Raw genomic sequence first — 20,184 nt, forward strand, 5'->3', positions numbered from 1 at the left:
GTTCTTACAAAGACCAAAAAATGTGAGCACATTACACCAATTCTTAAATCCTTACATTGGCTCCCTGTATGTCAGAGGATTGATTTCAAAATCCTCCTGCTCACATATAAATCACTACATGGTCTAGGGCCGAAGTATATCACTGATATGCTCCCACTACATAAGCCTTCTAGACCACTAAGATCTTCTGAGACCAATCTGTTAGTGATTCCCAGAGTAAACAACAATCACGGGAGAGCATCATTTAGTCACTATGCAACAAATAGCTGGAATAAACTTCCTGAAGATGTAAGACTTGCCCCAACTCTGACCACTTTTAAAACTAGACTGAAAACTTTTATGTTCACCATAGCTTTCTGCTAAATCTTTTAATGTCTGCACTGTTTTTAATTATTGCAAATATGTTTTTATTCTCCTTGTCTTTCTGTAATGCATTTTAATTTTGCCTTTATTTTATTTTAATTCTTTTTTCTTCACTTTATTGTATGACATGTCATGATGTGAAGCACTTTGAGTCTGCCTTGTGGATGAAATGTGCTATACAAATAAAGTTGCCTTGCCTTGCCTAAAAATAACACAGAGACACTGACTTCTTATAATCCACAGTTTTATTTTAGGACGGTATAACCTTTTTGAATGTATCAATCATTTAAAATGTTTATTTCGTAAAGTAATGAACATAAAGAAGATTATGGAAAATCAGCTTTCCTTCCTCTCGGACGTTTGTGCCGTTATCTTCACCGACTGCCTTCCTGTGTACCGAACCTGAAGTGGTTTATTGAACACTGAGCCTCGGCACTGCAACCTTGTCTGTCTGCATGTGTGGGTCCTGTCTTCTCTGTCTGATGGATGGAGGTGAAGTTTCTGCAGAATCCTCCCTCAGTTTCACATCTCTGTATTATTGTATTGTAATGTAGAAATATGAATTTTTATAAGATGAATCCAAAGCTTTAATTTTCTGCAGGGAGTAGAACCAGTTGATATGAAACCATTTCATTCTCCAGTTCTCTTCATAAAATAAAGCACCAAACACTTTATCATGTTATTCATCAGTGAAAGCTTTATTATTATATAAAGACAGTTATTAAACACATCTACTTGCTGAGCTACACACATTACTCTCTAGCTACTTTACAGCAGTCACACAAGGCTTTATAGTTTCCTCTACAAACGTTGTCCTCAGATTGTTCAGAGCAGCAGGTGTGTTCCTCCTGCTCCCCCCATGCAGAGCTCCTGTCCTGGCCTCCATCCAGACCCTCTAGGCCTTACACTGGCTCCTGTGGAGGGACTGCATCTGGTTGTGGTTGTGATGGAGGACCTTGCAGGAGTACAGCTCTCCTGCCATCCAGCGCTCCTGGCTCAGGCTCAGGGTGCTGCTGCTGCTGTAGAGTCCGCTCTTCTCCTCCTCTGAGCTGCTCAGTACCCCCTCCGTCACCTTGGTGCCGTCCACCTCCCAGCTCACCACGGCTCCCTGAGGAGAGTAGCCGGTCAGCAGGCAGGCCAGCGTGGCCGAGCCCCCAGAGAGCTGCTCAGAGGAGGGGGGAAGCAGGGAGACTGAGGGCCGGATCATGGAGCCAGCTGGAGGGGAGAGCAGAGACACACGAGGAGCAGATTAACTTCCACTGTAGGAAAGACAGCTGAACATGACAGAGGTGACGTTACTGAGGGTTAGCTGTGTGCATGATGCTGTGGTCACACAGAGACATGGGATGGAGGGAGGATTTAACAAATACAACGCTGACTGGAGTTCTGTCATTTACAGGAACCAATCTTCTCCTGCGGCTCTCCTCATTAAATCATTATAGAATCATATACAATGTGACTGAGGAGTCATTGGAATAGAAAAGTTTCATTAATCATCTGTAAACTGTAAGCAGTGAAAGACTTTGACATCTGTCTGTTTCACTTCCTTTTCATCACTTTGAACTAACGAACCGTGAACACAAACTGCAGCGACACTGAATGTACAATAAACCCTCTTATTTGTTTGATCAACATTAGATTTTATAACGTACAGCTAACACACTAACAGATGTTTCAATGTTACAAAATAAAATACTGCATCTACTTCATCAAAACATAATCTATAATAGGAAAATAATATGCAGTGTTTTCCTAAACTCCAATATCAGCCTAGATTAATGAATAATAAATATCCAAAAAGTATAAATGATCAAAAATAATGATTCGTTTCATCACATTTACTTTTGACAAAGCGATTATAATATTGAACGTTGTAGAAATCATAAATCTGTGATACTTACAGTTAACGATGAGTTTGGTTCCTCCACCAAAAGTCCACCACAGTGATACAACCTCGTTAAGTGGCCGTACAAAAACCTCCTGCACTGTGAACAAGCATCTGTCCACTGAAAACAGAGTTATTTTATAGTAAGAATGCATAATTAATCATTTATTTGAATTAAGTAATGATTCATCTCCTATTCCTTCAACGTCTACATCTTTTTTTTTTAACAATTTTATAGCATATTTTTAAATTTGAGAGACAAATCTATCCACTGAAAACACTTTTTTTAATAATATAGAAATAATTATATTTAATTAAATCTACAAAATCTTTCAAATTATATGGACATAATACATATGTTAAATGTATTATAAAAATAAAGACTGATTATACCATATTTTTTTTTAACTTTTCTACTCCAGACAGAAAAAGATTAAATCCTCCTCATAAGTCATATTTTCAGTCTTATTTAAGTTCATACATGGTTAAATGAACATGATGTTTATAGATAATGATGATTTACAAAATCATATGATGAAAAAGTGAAATATCTGATAGATTTGCATTAAATCCTGTCAGTAAATGAACAGCAGACAAACGTTTCATACCAACCACAGTGAACACAAACGTATCCTTAAATCCTCAACTGCACTTTTAATGTGAGTGTTTTCCTCTGTTCCATTAAGATCCTCCATGTTGTTCATCCGAGCCGTATTCCTCCTGATTTTGTGTCCCACGTTGCCTTCAGTCTGTTGAGAGCAGAGAAATCATTTCCATAGAGAGGAGGCTTTGCATCGTCAGCTGATCCTCCAGTGAACTGAGAAGCTTTATAGTCCTGTGAGTTCAACACTGCAGGACTCAGATCTGTCAGTCAACACAGCAGAGACCACAACCACCATGACTCTCATCACCATCCTCATCTGGACGCTGGCCTGCTGCTGGTTTACAGGTTCGTTGGCTCGGCAACATCTCAAACACGACGCCTCGCCTTTTCTCTCCTTTCCTTCTGCTGATGAATGAATGATTTGTTTTGTCCTGCAGGATGCAGCGGTCAGGTGACTGTGACTCAGCCTCCAGTAGTGAGATCTACTCCAGGATCCACTGTCACTCTCACCTGTAAGACTAGTCGACATGTTTACAATGGTATGGTGTTGAACTGGTATCAACAGAAATCTGGACAGCCTCCAAAGCTCCTGATATATTTAGCTATCTATCGTCAATCAGGAACACCATCTCGGTTTAGTGGCAGTGGAAGCAGCTCTGACTTCACTTTGACCATCAGTGGAGTTCAGGCTGAAGATGCAGCAGTTTATTACTGTCAGAGTCTCCATGAGATAAACAGGGCCCGGGTGTTCACACAGTGATTTGTCGTCGTACAAAAACCTCCCTCAGTCAGACTGCAGAGAAGCTGAGCTGTTCCAGCAGGAACCTTCTGCAGCTGCTGAGGAGACACAGACCAGTAAACACAGAGCTGACACAAACCTCACCAAGCACACACTAAACCTCACAAACCCTTCTGCTACAACTAGTTATTTACCATATTTTCTGGTTATAAACTCTCAGACGCCATATTTAACTCATATACATTAAGGAGCATTAAATCAATGGGATTTTAACATCCCTGAGGGCAGTAACTAAATAAAAGACTCTACCCTCATGGTATAAAACGTTTTTCAAAGTGAAATAAAGGTGATGCACATGATCATTCTCCACGCTGTTGAACCATTACCAGCCACGGAGTACAAGAGCTGCCTACATTCACTCACAGCTGAACTAAAGTACAAATTTGATTATACTTCTACTCCACTACATTTCTGGTCAGGGAAATATACTTTTCACATTTGTTTTGTACCTCTAGGTCTACAATTGTTGCTTTGGCTATTCAGATTCTTTATATCACAAAATATAATCAGTTTATAAGATATCATATGTTATTATATATCCAATGTATTAATTCACTTAGCTTGATCTTATTAAGTGCTTGGGTCATAGTAATGAGGATCAATTACAGTAAAAGTGCACATAATCATTATTTTTATATTGTTGCTGCACAATTATTGAAGTCACTTCTTCATGCAGGACTGTTACTTGTATTGGAGTAGTTTGATGTTTTTTTGTATTGTCCCCTTGTTTTACTCATTTCAACTCTCTTTGTGGTTATATGGCTTATATAACGTCGCCAGAGGGCGCTGTTTACCAGAAGCAGGAATGCATTGACGGTGTTATTACCAATAAATTACATCAGCACAGCCACCCAGGTGATCACTGGACTTCATGCCTTGTCTTCACCTTCAGATTCACGCAGTAGCATAAAAAGTCACAGTTCTGCCTGACCTCCGACCCTTGCCTTTAAATAAAACAGGCTGCTGTGCTGCATTACCGCCTCAGACCTCAGAGATGTCTAGGGGAAGTTGATCTTTGGCCTTTGCGGAAGGAAAGTTGTTATTGTAAAAAAAAAAAAGAAAAAAAAATCACGTGCCTCAAGCCTTCAGATTGCATTTTCCTCACACACAGGCTTCTGATTATTATGCCTTGGTTGCGTCGACTACACTGGACGTGTGAACATGATCGGGCAGAGAACAGCGCTGTACAATTTAAGTTTAAAATAAAAATAAATAATGATTAGCCTATCAAGCTAGCTAGCTAGACCTCCTGGCATGTGTATTTACAGCTTCTTCGTTCCCTCCTTGTTGTTGTTGGTGGAAATTCTCAAGTTGAAATCGACGCGCAAATCGCAACGGACGACGACGGGAAATGCAAGTTTTGAAGGTTTTTAGTTGTTGAAATGAAATCACACACACTCTTCACACACTCCCGTGTCACATACCTCAGGCGGGATTCGAAGCGGCTTCCCTGCGACGGCGGTCTGCGTTCTTAACCGCTGGACCACCTCTGGCACGGCTCCAAGAAGCAGAGACAGAAGATGAGAGTGAAGCTGCAGAGGCACGACGTTGACAGCCTGAGACCTGGTCTGGTGTTCTTTAGGGCGGTCCTACAGGTTCCTCTGGTGGTTATACTGTTCTTTCAGGAGGTTTCAGTGAGGGTCGTTCTGGAGGTTCTAGGATCCTTCAAGATGTTCTAGTGGTCATGGAGGAGCATCTCTTTTAACACACTGGAACCTGTTGTACTTCTTCTCTGTGTGACAGTTTACCTCTCAGACCATCAGGTGGCTCAGCTGTTAGAAACACAGCTTCATCGTCTGCATATCGGTGGTCCAAACTTCAGTGTTTGTTCTTTCTTTCTCTGTAATTTAGTATATTTTTGAACATGAAGTCGTTTTGATGTTCTACTGCTTGTCTGGTCTTTGCCCTTGAGGTCAGGAATCAGGGTTTTCAATCGGGGGAAGTGTGTTCAAGTCCGGGTTAAGGTTAAGATTGTGTGTATGTTCTATTTAATTTTTGTGTTTTTAAATATGGGAAAATCTATTCCTCTCATGTTTTTATGGGGTAAATCTGTGATGAACACAAAAATGCTTTGAAGCACAATATCTGGTGGAGTTAACCCTTAAAAAACATGCTCAATTAATATTTTTTTCCACTTTAAACGAGTCAGTCTTCTTCTACTTCAGCCTGAAATATACATACCAAATATGAATTATATTTTGAGGATTTTAACCCTTTAAAGGCCAATATGTTTACATAACTTCCCCGTTTTTTTATTGAAAAAAAATAATAACTAAAAACTAATAACTAAAAAACTAAACTAATTTCCATGAAATAAATTTCAAGTAGTAATTGATTAGTATTATTATTAGGCCCTGAGATGGGTCAATGATTGGCAGCAACATCGGTTTTTATGCATTGTTATTTTTTCTACAGTGTCAGATTTAAAAAAAACTTACACTCGTGTCCCTAAGTACAGAAAATGTCACCTTCCCAAAAAGGGCTGTAAAAATATGGTATATTAACATTTTTTCCACTTTAAACGAGTCAGTCTTATAAAACTACTTCAGTCTGAAATATACATACCAAATATGAATTATATTTTAAGAATTTTAACCCTTTAAAGGTCAATATGTTTACATAACTCCCCATTTTTATAGAAAAAAAGTAAAATAATTTCCATAAAAATAAAATTAATTTCAAGTAGTAATTGATTACAATTATTATTATTAGGCCCTGAGATGGGTCAATTATTCATTTTTTGACCGGTAAACACCTGCCAAAATGAGCAGCCCCACATAAACCTGCAGTTCCACCAAGTAAACATCTCGCCAGTCTCGGATTGAGCTTCTCCCATGCTGGTTTGTCAGGTCAACAATATGCTGCAGGATTTCCTCTGTCAGCAGCAGCTTAAATCTATGCCACCGCCAGAATCACTGACCCGGCCATTGTGTCAGTCCCGGGACCAAACCGCTGGGATGTAGCAGATGTAGCGGAGCATCGCAGAGTTCGTTAGGGACCAAATAATTCTTCCAGTTTTTGAAGTCCATCCTGCCCCAACTTCATCCATCTCCCCTCCACTCTTATCTTCCGATGAGTCGGAGTTGGACTCCAGCTGGTCTTCTACCTCGGCCTCCTCCATGTCAGCCTCAGAGTCCTCGGAGGAGGATGAGGAGCCATCCTCGCACTCGGAGTGCATGATAATGTCCAGAGCCTCCTGTGTGCAGTAATGTCTGTCTGCCATCTCCAAAATGACTACTCCTGCACTACTGCTCATACTTTTGACCATGGCTGCAGTGCACCTGCATAAACAACCAGAGTGAGAACCAATTTTGTTTTGGTTCTCGTGCTACTAATTTTTTTTATTATTTAATTAGTTTAGAACGCAGAGTGTGGCTTCTAAGAGAAAAGATTTATGAAGACGGACACACACACACACACACCATTATCCAACATCAAAGATGACACACACTTGTCATTTTAGTAGCAAGGGCCCTTGCAGAAAACAGTAAAAAGAGTGACATTTTGAGACATGCTTAAAATGGGGAAAAAGTAGCGCCACCTGGTGGATTTAACATATAAAACTGTTAAATGAAAAGCCAGTAGTCCAAAAGGAAATATTAACATAAAGGAATGCATTAGTTATGTTGAGATAAATGTGGGATAAAAATAGCCATTTTCAATGGTTTACAATGGGACATTTTTTGTCACTAGGAACAAATGTGTCGGTTTTTGTGTAGCTTAGCCATTTTAGGCTAATTTAACAAACTGAGATGAAAATTCTAAAATGTTTCAAAAATGAATATCTTCTGGAAAATGTGAGCTATATTCATTTAAACGAGACAAAATGGCTTGAAAATAAAAAACAGAATGGCACAAAATGTCCCCAGGAACTCTTAAGGGTTAAGTACATGTTTGTGTGTCCGGGTTTAAAAAGGTCACAAAGGAACAGACAAACATCGGAAACGTTGCGTCACTTTCGCAGCTTTCGTTGATGTTGCTGAGATTCAAACTGACAACGTTTGAATCTTTGTGAACTCAGTTCCTCTCACAGCGTCCTTACAGCTCAGCTGGTAGAAGAAAAACATCCCACCTGTGTGTGTTTTTCTTTCTGTCAACCAACTGTTTCATAAAGGTTTCTTTTATTGTGAAAAGCCTTTCTTGAATGAGCCAAGCGAACTGAACCAGGATTAGCATCTTTCAAAAAGACACTCGGAGCAGAACCTGAATTCACCAAAACGCCTCAGAGGAGGAAATGAATCTGAACTGAACAAAAGTTCTCTGAGTGACACGTTTGGTTTCTTCTTTTAGGACAAATAGCAAAAGCATGTTATCAACTTTATCAACTTAAGATTCAACCTGTTTCACACTGATGTTTTTGGAACGCTTGATGACAACTTGATGAAAGAGCTTTTTCACAAAAAGCAGAGTGATAGTATTTATTTATCCATAAACACAACTTTGACATTGATTGAAGAATGACAGTCCCTTTAAGGGATTATTACCCATTTAAAAAAACCTTAAACAATGCAGATAATCCTTTAACCTTCAGAGGAAAGCAAGGACATGCTCAAAATACTAGCCACAAGTAACCTAAAGGATTTGAAGGCTTAAACAAATCTTGAATGGAGAAGATAAGCAAGTGTGCAGTTTTCTAGCATTCCCCCTGAGACCTCTATAGTATCACAGCTGAAGCATCCAGATTAGACTGATGTCATGATCAGGAGAAGAGCAAAGGTCTGTACAAATTAAATGTCATGGTAATATGGAGTCAGCCAGAAGAGGGCGGCCTGTATCTATTTACCAGCAAAGGCAGAAGGAGCAGAGAGATGCAGAGTCCAACGTTTCTTCTGAATCAGTCCACAGGGAGATGTAGCCTCTACTTCCTCCACCTCCTCTCTCCCTTTCACTTCCACAACCACAGCTGGGCCCAAACGGGTTTTGCATGATTTGAATGCATCGCTGCTCCTCGCAGTTTTAAGTTCTCGTGTCACCGTGAGTCTGAACTGTTTTCTCGTACTCACACTGAAAACTGCTTCAGGATGATGTTGCCAATAACTCTGATTGTCATGCTGGGTTTTTTGAGTCAGGGTGAGAGGTTTTGAAGACATATGTGATCATTTTTACAGCTGATGTCTTCTCATGTTTGCGTGCTATTTTCTTTATGTCTTAATCTCTGTATGATTGTTATAATTTAGACTGCTGCTGCATGTTGTTGGCTATTCCATTTCATTCTCAAAATCTCATTTCATTTCTCATTTCAGAGACTTCTGCCCAAAAATTTCTGACTCAGGCCGACAAATCCAAGTCTGTTAGTGTTGGAGGGACTGTGGAACTCACCGCCACGGGGAGCTCAGATATTGGTGGTGATCTCAGTTGGTACCTTCATAAACCTGGACAGGCTCCCAAACTTCTTATATATGGAGTATCAACTAGCTTCTCTGGAACGCCGTCTTGATTCAGTGGCAGTAGATCTGGTTCTCGCTACACTTTAACCATCAGTGGAGTTCAGGCTGAAGATGCTGGAGATTACTACTGTCTGGGTTACCATACTGGCTATGTGTTCACACAGTGATTTGTCGCCGTACAAAAACCTCCTTCAGTGTGACTGAAGTGAGAACGGCCTGCTGCAGGTCATGATATAAAAATCCATTCAGTTTCTTCTTCAAAATATTATATTCTCTTCAAATGTCACAGCAAAATAAACAAACGACTATTAGCTTTCATTTTCTGCAGGGAGTAGTACTTGAAGTTGTACTCTTAAAAAATGCCAACTCCCCAACATAAATACCAGCTAAACTCCATTCCACGCAGAAATGCAATGAGTTTGCATTCTTTTATACTAATAAAATTGAAGGCATCAGACGCGCTATCAATATCTCAAACAAAAAAGTTGGATCACCACTCTGTTCAGGCAAAAGTAACACAGCAATGATGGCCAGCTTTAATGCCATAGACTCTAAAACTCTAGTGGAAACGGTGCCAAATCTAAAATCATCCACCTGCTGCCTTGATGCTTTACCTACCAACTTTTTTAAGAATGTTTTTGACTGCCTATCAATAGACGTATTGCAAATAGTTAATAACTCCATTCAATCAGGCAATTTCCCAAAAACCTTCAAAACTGCAGTCATTAAACCTCTTCTAAAAAAGCGGAGCCTAGATGCCTCTATTATCAACAACTACAGACCAATTTCAAATCTACCCTTCATAAGTAAAATAATTGAGAAAGTTGTCCTCAGACAACTAAATCACTTCCTGGCTTCAACTGGCTGCCACAACAACTTCCAGTCAGGATTTCAACCTTTTCATAGCACCGAGACGGCCCTTATTAAAGTTGTAAATGACATCCGTCTTAACACAGACTCTGGCAAAACTTCAATATTAATGCTATTAGACCTCAGTGCTGTATTTGACACTGTCGACCACTCAATACTTTTGGACAGGTTGGAAAACTGGGTGGGGCTCTCAGGCACAGTCTTAAGCTGGTTCAAGTCATATCTACAAGATAGGAACTATTTTGTTTCCATTGGCGACTTTGTATCAGAACCTACCAATGTAACGTGTGGAGTCCCCCAAGGTTCAATCTTGGGGCCGACTTTATTCAACATCTACATGCTCCCACTAGGACAAATCATGCAAAATAATAACATTGAGCACCATTGCTATGCCGATGACACCCAAATCTATGTAGCACTATCACCAAACGACTCTCGCCCCATAGATCTTCTGTGCCAATGCATTGAGCAAGTCAAAGACCGGATGTGCCAAAACTTCCTACAACTAAATGAGGACAAAACTGAGATAATTGTTTTTGGTGCTAAAAAAGAAAGGTTTAAAGTAATTCAACACCTTCACTCTCTGTCCCTGAAAACCTCAAACAAAGCCAGAAATCTTGGGGTTATTATGGATTCTGATTTACATTTCTACAGTCACGTTAAATCAGTAACAAAATCAGCCTACTATCACCTCAAAAATGTAGCAAGACTTAGAGGGCTCATGTCAGCTCAAGACTTAGAAAAACTTGTACATGCCTTTATTACTAGTAGGCTAGACTACTGTAATGGTCTCCTTGCAGGTCTTCTGAAAAAAACTGTCAGGCAGCTACAGCTTGTTCAGAACGCTGCTGCTAGAGTTCTTACAAAGACGAAAAAATGTGAGCACATTACACCAATTCTTAAATCCTTAAATTGGCTCCCTTACACTTACACAGAATGCAGTGTAAGTGTCTTCAATCCAGAATACAAGGTCCTTTAATAAGTCAGTTAGTCAACAAAAAGAAAATAGTCAAGTTTAGTCATTCAGAAGTCCTACCACACCGGTGAACTCCAAGTGTGAAAGAAAGGATAGGTGATCCTTCCTGCAGGACAAACCCTGTATCAGCTCTAATTATCCTTCGTCAAGGAGAATTCAGAATCCAAATCCAAATCAAGTGATCCCAGGAAAAACCTAGCCTGTGTAAAACAAGGCTATTACTTTTAATGTCATGAATTCAATCTATGGCCATAATGAACATCATAACAAACTCAAAATACTATTGTAATTCAGTAGTATTCAACTCATGAATGCTTAGCTTTTTAACCATTAATTATGATTACGGTAATATTAAGTCATGAACTAGTCTAAATTACATCAAACATATACATCACATTCACATTCAAACATATTTCAAGTACACATCAATTTTCTCCTTAACAGGCTACATATTAATATTAAACACCAGCAGCGCACAATGACGCAGCTGCGCCGCACATGTACAGCATATAACACAAATGTACAGAAATATCCATCACACCTTGTTATAACTACAGCATGAACATTACTTTTATATAGTAGCAAAGCAACAAATACTCTCCATGACAGCGCACGTGGAAAAACACCAAAGCTAATAGTTAGCTCCTGATTTCGTGTCCCACGTTGCCTTCAGTCTGTTGAGAGCAGAGAAATCATTTCCATAGAGAGGAGGCTTTGCATCGTCAGCTGATCCTCCAGTGAACTGAGAAGCTTTATAGTCCTGTGAGTTCAACACTGCAGGACTCAGATCTGTCAGTCAACACAGCAGAGACCACAACCACCATGACTCTCATCACCATCCTCATCTGGACGCTGGCCTGCTGCTGGTTTACAGGTTCGTTGGCTCGGCAACATCTCAAACACGACGCCTGGCCTTTTCTCTCCTTTCCTTCTGCTGATGAATGAATGATTTGTTTTGTCCTGCAGGATGCAGCGGTCAGGTGACTGTGACTCAGCCTCCAGTAGTGACATCTACTCCAGGATCCACTGTCGCTCTCACCTGTAAGACTAGTCGACCTGTTCACACATATGATGATGGAGATAGCGCTTTGTTCTGGTATCAACAGAAATCTGGACAGCCTCCAAAGCTGCTGATAAAATACGCTCACACACGTCAATCAGGAACACCATCTCGGTTTAGTGGCAGTGGAAGCAGCTCTGACTTCACTTTGACCATCAGTGGAGTTCAGGCTGAAGATGCAGTAGTTTATTACTGTCAGAGTCTCCATCTCATAAACAGTGCTTGGGTGTTCACACAGTGATTTGTCGTCGTACAAAAACCTCCCTCAGTCAGACTGCAGAGAAGCTGAGCTGTTCCAGCAGGAACCTTCTGCAGCTGCTGAGGAGACACAGACCAGTGAACACAGAGCTGACACAAACCTCACCAAGCACACACATTACTGGGATCTCTGCCTCTCACTTCAAAGTATTATTTCTTAACATTTTCAGATATTTCTCCAGTTTCATTATCAGCCCAACCTTGGTTCAGAGTGATCGGGCCTCCAGCTGCAACCGTGTTGTTTCTGCTCCAATTCAGGGAAATATTTTTTGATTTCATCTGAAAAAAAACATCAAACCATTGTTTAGACAAACTACTGTCTGTTCTTGTGTCTTGGTGCTAAAAGCAGTGTGACCTGGAAAATGTTATACTTTTAAAGAAGTGTTTACCTTTTTAGTATTTGTTATCCCTTAAAATGTATCAACTTTTAATTAAATGCAAACAGACCGTTAAAATGCAGGAGACAGGTTTCCTCCTTCATGTGTAATATGCAGGTGAAGGTCACATGATCAGCTCCTGAAGAGAGTGTAACGTTAAACAAAAGCAGACAGGAAGGCCTGTCTTGAATGATCCTGATAAACTGAATCAGGACTTAACTGTGGGTATTTTGCTGTATGCAGATGATACTGCGCTGCTGGCTGAATCAGAAGATGATTTACAGATTATGTTACATTTATTAAAGACCTGGTGTTACAGATGGAGGCTGTCAATAAATCAGAGTAAAACACAGATAATTCATTTTTGGAAAAAAAGGGTTCCAAGAAGTGGGAACATTTTCACTTTCTGGAACATGACATTGGAATATGAATCTGAGTACAAATATTTGGGATTCCCTCTTGATGAATTTATGACTTACGAAAATGGAATTAAACTCTTGGCTGGTTCAGCTAGCAGAGCTTTGGGGTCTGTTGTTAACAAGTTAAAAATATGTAAAGACCTGGGATATTCCACTTACTCTCAACTGTATGATGCATGTGTTTCTCCTATTATGAATTATGCTGCAGGGATATGGGGATTTAAAGAAAGGTCAATTTCAGATGCAGTACAAAACAGAGCTATACGTTGTTTTCTGGGCATTCATAAATGTGCTGCTCAGGGTGACATGGGTTGGATTCCTGGATCAATAAGGAGGAAATGTGAAATGATTAGACTGTGGAATCGTTTCATTAATATGTCAGATAATAGGATCAGTAAGAAGGTTTTCCTTTGGAGTGAAGTTCAGAATGTTCCATGGGCTGCAGAGCTTCATGCTGTCTTCAGAGAAGCTGAACTATATTACTGAATATACTGAATAATATTTTTGATTTGATTCATTTAACACAATTAAAATGCACAACAGAAACAGAGGAGACAAAACAAGGAGAGGCATGAAACCCATAGTGTCACACAGCGGTGAGGGGTGTCCTGTCTTGGGTTTTCTGTCTTGTGAATGTTTTATTTTGAAAAGTAACTCTCCTCTCGTTTCAGGTCACTTGCTCTTCCTCATGTGTCTCTGGTCTGACATCATCCCTAATCCCTGATTGTTGTCCCCTGTGCTCCCCTCCCTGATGTCTATATAGACTGTGTCTTCCCCTGTCTCGTTGCCAGGGTATTTCGTCCCACGTATACGTCCAGCCCTTGACCACAGCCATCGTTCTCGACCAAGTTTTGTATATTCCAGAGTTTCAGGTTTTCCTCAAGACGAGTGATTTTTGGTTTTGTAATGTTTTAAGTTCCAGGTTCATAGTTAGATATTCTCGTAGTAGTGATTTACCTTAGTTTGTATTCTCGTCGTAGTTTTTGTCCTCCTCTTTTGGGAGCGTTTTCTGTTCTTTAGCCCTGTTAGCGATATTGTTATATTCCTCCCTTGCTGGAGCGTTTTCTGTTCTTGAGTTCTTCCTAGTGTTAGTGTTGCTATTCCTTTTCGTAGCCTCGTGCCCTCCCTTTTGGAGAGTTTTTCCGTTCTAGAGTTATTCATAGAGTAAGAGTAGTTAATCCTTTTGTAGCCCCGTATCCTCCCTTTTGGAGCGTTTTCTGTTTATTAAAGTTCATAGATTAGTCCTCGCTAGATTAGACGATTAGTTAGCCTTTTCTTTTGTATCCTCCCCTTCGGAGCGCTTTTCCGTTTTGGTGTTTGTTGCGTCCGCTGCCTACCCTTTCCCTTCCCCGTCTCTCCCTTTTTCCTGAAGGCAGGGATCAAGCATTTCATAGCCGAATTTCGTTGTCACTCTGTTTATTGGAATCTTGCAAAGTCTGTGAATAAAAGCTTGGTTCTACTGTCCTCACTCTGCGCCTGAGTCCTCCTTCAAGTCCAGTCCTGACACATAGGAGCTTACAATAATATCATATATTATAAAATCAGTAACAAAATAGATCAGAGACATATAAAGCAGAATATGATTTCATAATCCAACTATCGATGACCCACTATCCTGCACCCCCAACATCACTGCTGTGGCCCGATCCTGCAGATTTGCCCTCTACAATATCCGCAGGATTCGGACTTTCCTCACAAAGGATGCAATGCAACTCCTGGTCCAAGCACTGGTCATCTCCCGCCTTGACTACTGCAACTCTCTCCTGCGATTAAACCATTGCAGCGTATCCAGAACGCTGCAGCATGCCTTATCTTCAATCTACCCAAATTCTCCCATGTGACCCCCCTCCTCCGTGACCTCCACTGGCTCCCTGTTGCAGCACGCATCCAATTCAAGACGATGGCACTGGCCTTCAGGGCCATCAATGGAACAACACCCATCTACCTTCAAATACTGGTCAAACCTCATGCCCCGAAGCGAGGACTTCGACTCTACATGACCCACTAACACCCCAAGGATAAGCGGTAGACAATGGATGGATGGATGGATGGATGGATGGACATGATTGATCCCCCAAATCCATCAGTGTAACATCTGGAGCATCTCCATTAACAGCCAGCAGAGGGCAGCATGCAACTATTTAAAGTACAAAGGCCTTTGGGAAAATTGACAAAGACAGAAACAGCAGAGAGGTGAGAAACAGAGAGTCAGCAGTTTCTTCATGTTCTGAATCAGTCCACAGGGAGATGTAGCCTCTACTTCCTCCACCTCCTCTCTCCCTTTCACTTCCACAACCACAGCTGGGCCCAAACGGGTTTTGCATGATTTGAATGCATCGCTGCTCCTCGCAGTTTTAAGTTCTCGTGTCACCGTGAGTCTGAACTGTTTTCTCGTACTCACACTGAAAACTGCTTCAGGATGATGTTGCCAATAACTCTGATTGTCATGCTGGGTTTTCTGAGTCAGGGTGAGAGGTTTTGAAGACATATGTGATCATTTTTACAGCTGATGTCTTCTCATGTTTGCGTGCTATTTTCTCTTCAAATGTCACAGAGAAATAATCATACGACCATCTCCTCTACTAACAGATGTATTAGATACTGAAAATATCAAGACGGTATTTTTCATGTTGAATATGTAAAAGAAATACAAACACAGGCTCATTATGATCCAGTTTTATTTAATGATGGTTTATGGTTCATGCTACATTCTTGATGAATAAATCGTTTCTCTTTGTGTGAAACAAATAAAACTCAGAGAAATCATTCCCATAGAGAGGAAGCTTTATTTATTGAACTATTAGTTTATTTAATAGGGACAGTGCATATTTATGGACATCAGTTTAAATACACAATGTAAATACTCGATAGTACAATGGCTAGTTTTCATCTATTGTACCCAGGCAGAAACCATAGAAACCATAAAAACAAAGTAACATACATACAACACCCTCATATTTAATCTGAGGGTCAAGACAAACACTAACAACAACAGACAAGACAAGATGCAACAGGACATGTGAGTGACACACATAATGAAGTGTGTGATGCAGTGAAAAGTGAGTGCAGCTTTGATTTTCCCTGAGCCACAATTTTAAATGAGTCTTAAAGTTCATAAACGTGGGACGGTCCCGTATTATGAGGGGCAGGCAATTTGCATCGTCAGCTGATCCTCCAGTGAACTGAGAAGCTTTATAGTCCTGTGAGTTCAACACTGCAGGACTCAGATCTGTCAGTCAACACAGCAGAGACCACAACCACCATGACTCTCATCACCATCCTCATCTGGACGCTGGCCTGCTGCTGGTTTACAGGTTCGTTGGCTCGGCAACATCTCAAACACGACGCCTCGCCTTTTCTCTCCTTTCCTTCTGCTGATGAATGAATGATTTGTTTTGTCCTGCAGGATGCAGCGGTCAGGTGACTGTGACTCAGCCTCCAGTAGTGACATCTACTCCAGGATCCACTGTCGCTCTCACCTGCAAGACTAGTCGACCTGTTCACAATAATGATTTTTTGTCCTGGTATCAACAGAAATCTGGACAGCCTCCAAAGCTCCTGATATATTACGCTAGCACACTTCAATCAGGAACACCATCTCGGTTTAGTGGCAGTGGAAGCAGCTCTGACTTCACGTTGACCATCAGTGGAGTTCAGGCTGAAGATGCAGCAGTTTATTACTGTCAGAGTTACCACTATATAAACAGTGCTTCGGTGTTCACACAGTGATTTGTCGTCGTACAAAAACCTCCCTCAGTCAGACTGCAGAGAAGCTGAGCTGTTCCAGCAGGAACCTTCTGCAGCTGCTGAGGAGACACAGACCAGTGAACACAGAGCTGACACAAACCTCACCAAGCACAAGCTAAACCTCACAAACCCTTCTGCTACAACTAGTTATTTACCATATTTTCTGGTTATAAACTCTCAGACGCCATAGTTAACTTATATACATTAAGGGGCATTAAATCAATGGGATTTTAACATCCCTGAGGGCAGTAACTAAATTAAACATTTGTTTTGTACCTCTAGGTGTTGCTTTGGCTATTCAGATTCTCCATATCACAAAATATAATCAGTTTATAAGATATCATATGTTATTATAGATCCAATGTATTAATTCACTTAGCTTGATCTAATTAAGTAATGAGGATCAATTACAGTAAAAGTGCACATAATCATTATTTTTATATTGTTGCTCCTGCAGAATTATTGAAGTCACTTTTTAATGCAGGACTGTTACTTGTATCTGAGTAGTTTGATGTTTTTTTGTATTGTCCCCTTGTTTTACTCATTTGAACTCTCTTTGTGGTTATATGTCTTAAAGTCGCCAGAGGGCGCTGTCGACCAGAAGCAGGAATGCATTGACGGTGTTATTACCAATACATTACGTCAGCACAGCCACCCAGGTGATCACTGGACTTCATGCCTTGTCTTCACCTTCAGATTCACGCAGTAGCATAAAAAGTCACAGTTCTGCCTTACCTCCGACCCTTGCCTTTAAATAAAACAGGCTGCTGTGCTGCATTACCGCCTCAGACCTCAGAGACGTCTAGGGGAAGTTGATCTTTGGCCTTTGCGGAAGGAAAGTTGTTATTGTAAAAAAAAAAAAAAAAAAAAAAAAAATCACGTGCCTCCAGCCTTCAGATTGCATTTTCCTCAGACACAGGCTTCTGATTATTACGCCTTGGTTGCGTCGACTACACTGGACGTGTGAACATGATCGGGCAGAGAACAGCGCTAAAAACAATCCTGCAGTTGACGTGTCAGCTTCTGTGGGTATGTAAGACATGTAAGACTTCACCTGAGCGTTTTGTTTCTCTGCTGTGTCACCAATAATGGTCGGCCCTAATGACGTCACCATTCATTTATGTCTGTTTAAGGTCATAGAATAACCGAGCTGCCATTAGGAGACACGGATGCATTGCTCTGTATTATCTACTACATGGGGGATAGTTGATTGAGTCTCACTTTTCGGACGTCACGTGACACAGGAGTGCGCGCGCGTGTGTGTGTGTGTGTGTGTGTGTGTGTGTGTGTGTGTGTGTGTGTGCGTGTGTGTGTGTGTGCGCGTGTGTGTGTGTGTGTGTGCGCGCGTGTGTGTGTGTTAGAGACAGGAACTAATACAATTCAGACTCCCCTTCCTCTTCCTTAGAAAGTTATGGTTCTTGGCTATAAATAAAATGTTTCTAAATTCATCAGATTCGTGATGAAACTCGTGTTGTGCATTTGTGCGAAGTAACAAAAAAAAAAAGAAGCAGCCTCTAGGAACTAGTGTAACATTTAATTCAAACAACAAGAAAACATGAACACTGAATAGAATATCTGCCCATTTTAAAACCAACCCACATTTTAACTACTTACTTCGTGGGCATGCATTTCACTGACCTTTCAAAACCATAATAAACTAACAATATAAACATTGTTTTCAATCTTTCAAACATATCATTTAATCTCGTAAAATACCTCAACGGAGGTGTGTGTGTGTGTGTGTCTCACAAAGCTAGTAGTATTCTGTCTGAATAGATTCCCTTTGTTTACCAGGTGGTGGGGTTGCTGGTGGGCCTGAGTGGAGTCTACCTGCTGCTGCACCTCAGACACAGCATTTTATTTTTTTCTCACAGCTACATCGTCCTGCCAGCTATCCTCGCTCTCGCCAGCGCCACATTTCTGTTGGCGGCCGGCTGCCTCGGCTCCTGGCTCAGCCTCAGGGACTCCACCTTTCTGCAGGGACTGGTAAGGTTTGTGTGTGTGTGTGTGTGTGTGTGTGTGTGTGTGTGTGTGTGTGTGTTGGGACTGTACACACAGTAATACAGTGTTTTCTTCTCCAGTTTGTTTATCTGCTGGTTGTAGTATTTTGTCTGGAAAGTACGGCTTCAGCGTTGGCTTACTTCCACTCTACAAAGGTACAAAAGACACACAAGCAAACCATGTGCTGCACTTTCGTGACTATTCTGGAATAATTGCACGTTTACTTTATTCACGCCTTCTGCCTTCTTGTTTAGTTGGATTCAGAAATAGCTCCCCTCGGAGGAGTGTTTCACGAATACACCGGCAGCAGCCAGGACGCCGACTCTCGAGCTGTGGATGCGACGCAAGAATCGGTGTGTTCGAGCATCCGATACCTCAAGCATGTTTGTATCCGTATAATGTCTCTTTATCAAGGCAGGTACTTTGTCATTTAAATGTATTTTGTCTTTCGATTCAGTTTCAGTGTTGTGGCGTCCATGACTACAGGGATTGGCTGGAAACCTCCTGGTTTAACCGTACAGGAGGCCTCAGGGTTCCTCACAGCTGCTGCAACTCTACTTTCCCCTCCTGCAATGGCACTGTGGAGCAGCCATGGCTGCTTTATGCACAGGTAGATGTATCCAGATAAATTCAACACCAATAAACACTTCAAGCTCCAGCATGAATGTCTGTTTGAACCCCCCCCTCCCCGCGTCTCTTTCAGGGCTGCCAGTTGAAGCTGGAGACGAGCTTACAGTTTGAGCTGAGGTTTATCATCTGGGGCTTCCCGCTGGTTTTTCTGGTGGAGGTGCGAATTACTTCATACCATTTTCTGAATGTTAATTATCTATCTGGCTCTATTCTAATTATATTCTACTTGGTAGAAAACTGGGGAACCCAAATCAATTTCCTATTGGAAAAAGTGAATTATTGAGCATTGTTTAATTTGGCTGTTAACTGGAGTATGTTTCTCCTTTGCTTTCCTCTTATCATGCAGGTTGTTGTGTTTCTGACAGTAGCACAGCTGATGAGGTACCAACCACTCGTGGATTATCAAGTACTGGACAAAGACTAAAGACACTGTGAAAGATGGGACAGCGTTGTCATTTTGTGCTATAATGCTACATAGTACAGAATGTCATATTGTGTCATGCAATCTCTCACCTGCCCCGAAACGGCTGAATAATACAAGTTCACTCCAGTGCATCACGACAATTGTGACACAGAAGTGGTGAAAGATGCTGTATTTTGTGAAGTTGTATTGTGAATTATTTCTGTATGTCTGACACCAAAAATCATCCAAATGTTTTATGGAAAGCTGTTGATTGCTTTAAATATAGTGTTGCACCATTCAGACCAACAATGTGTCTGTTACTGATTAATTGGAATAAATAACGTTGTTGGTCCCCAGTGAGATTAAGCACAAAATGAATGACTTGTTGTGAATATGACAGTAACA

General features: G+C 40.9%; 1 protein-coding gene and 1 pseudogene across 4 annotated transcripts; one reads left to right on the forward strand and one right to left on the reverse strand.

The window, feature by feature from the left end:
- Positions 1–1,086: 1,086 nt before the first annotated feature.
- Positions 1,087–3,278, reverse strand: LOC311015913 (Ig lambda-1 chain C region pseudogene; annotated as a pseudogene). Of its 3 annotated transcripts, none has more exons than XR_014599274.1 (3): positions 2,861–3,184; positions 2,265–2,369; positions 1,087–1,578 (listed from the first exon to the last, which is right to left on the reverse strand). The product of XR_014599274.1 is annotated as an Ig lambda-1 chain C region pseudogene (transcript). The 3 variants fall into 3 exon arrangements; XR_014599276.1 differs by having other exon boundaries at positions 2,857–3,182; XR_014599273.1 differs by lacking the exon at positions 2,265–2,369 and having other exon boundaries at positions 2,861–3,278.
- Positions 3,279–17,530: 14,252 nt separating this feature from the next.
- tspan37 (tetraspanin 37) lies at positions 17,531–20,183 on the forward strand. The gene is made up of 7 exons (XM_084012681.1): positions 17,531–17,774; positions 18,540–18,731; positions 18,827–18,901; positions 19,001–19,099; positions 19,204–19,356; positions 19,450–19,533; positions 19,723–20,183. The coding sequence occupies exons 1-7, from the start codon at positions 17,715–17,717 to the stop codon at positions 19,798–19,800; spliced, it is 741 nt and encodes a 246-aa protein (XP_083868807.1). The 5' UTR covers positions 17,531–17,714; the 3' UTR covers positions 19,801–20,183.
- Position 20,184: the final 1 nt, after the last annotated feature.

The sequence above is a fragment of the Eutrigla gurnardus genome (genome assembly GCF_963514095.1).
Source record: "Eutrigla gurnardus genome assembly, chromosome: 7".
NCBI classification, from domain to species: domain Eukaryota; kingdom Metazoa; phylum Chordata; class Actinopteri; order Perciformes; family Triglidae; genus Eutrigla; species Eutrigla gurnardus.

Excerpts from the sequence above, each read along its gene's own strand:
- tspan37 (XM_084012681.1), top strand. The coding sequence starts at position 17,715 with ATGATCGGGCAGAGAACAGCGCTAAAAACAATCCTGCAGTTGACGTGT. Across the intron at positions 18,902-19,000 it reads CTTACTTCCACTCTACAAAG|TTGGATTCAGAAATAGCTCC; the intron begins GTACAAAAGACA and ends CTTCTTGTTTAG. Across the intron at positions 19,357-19,449 it reads CATGGCTGCTTTATGCACAG|GGCTGCCAGTTGAAGCTGGA; the intron begins GTAGATGTATCC and ends CGTCTCTTTCAG.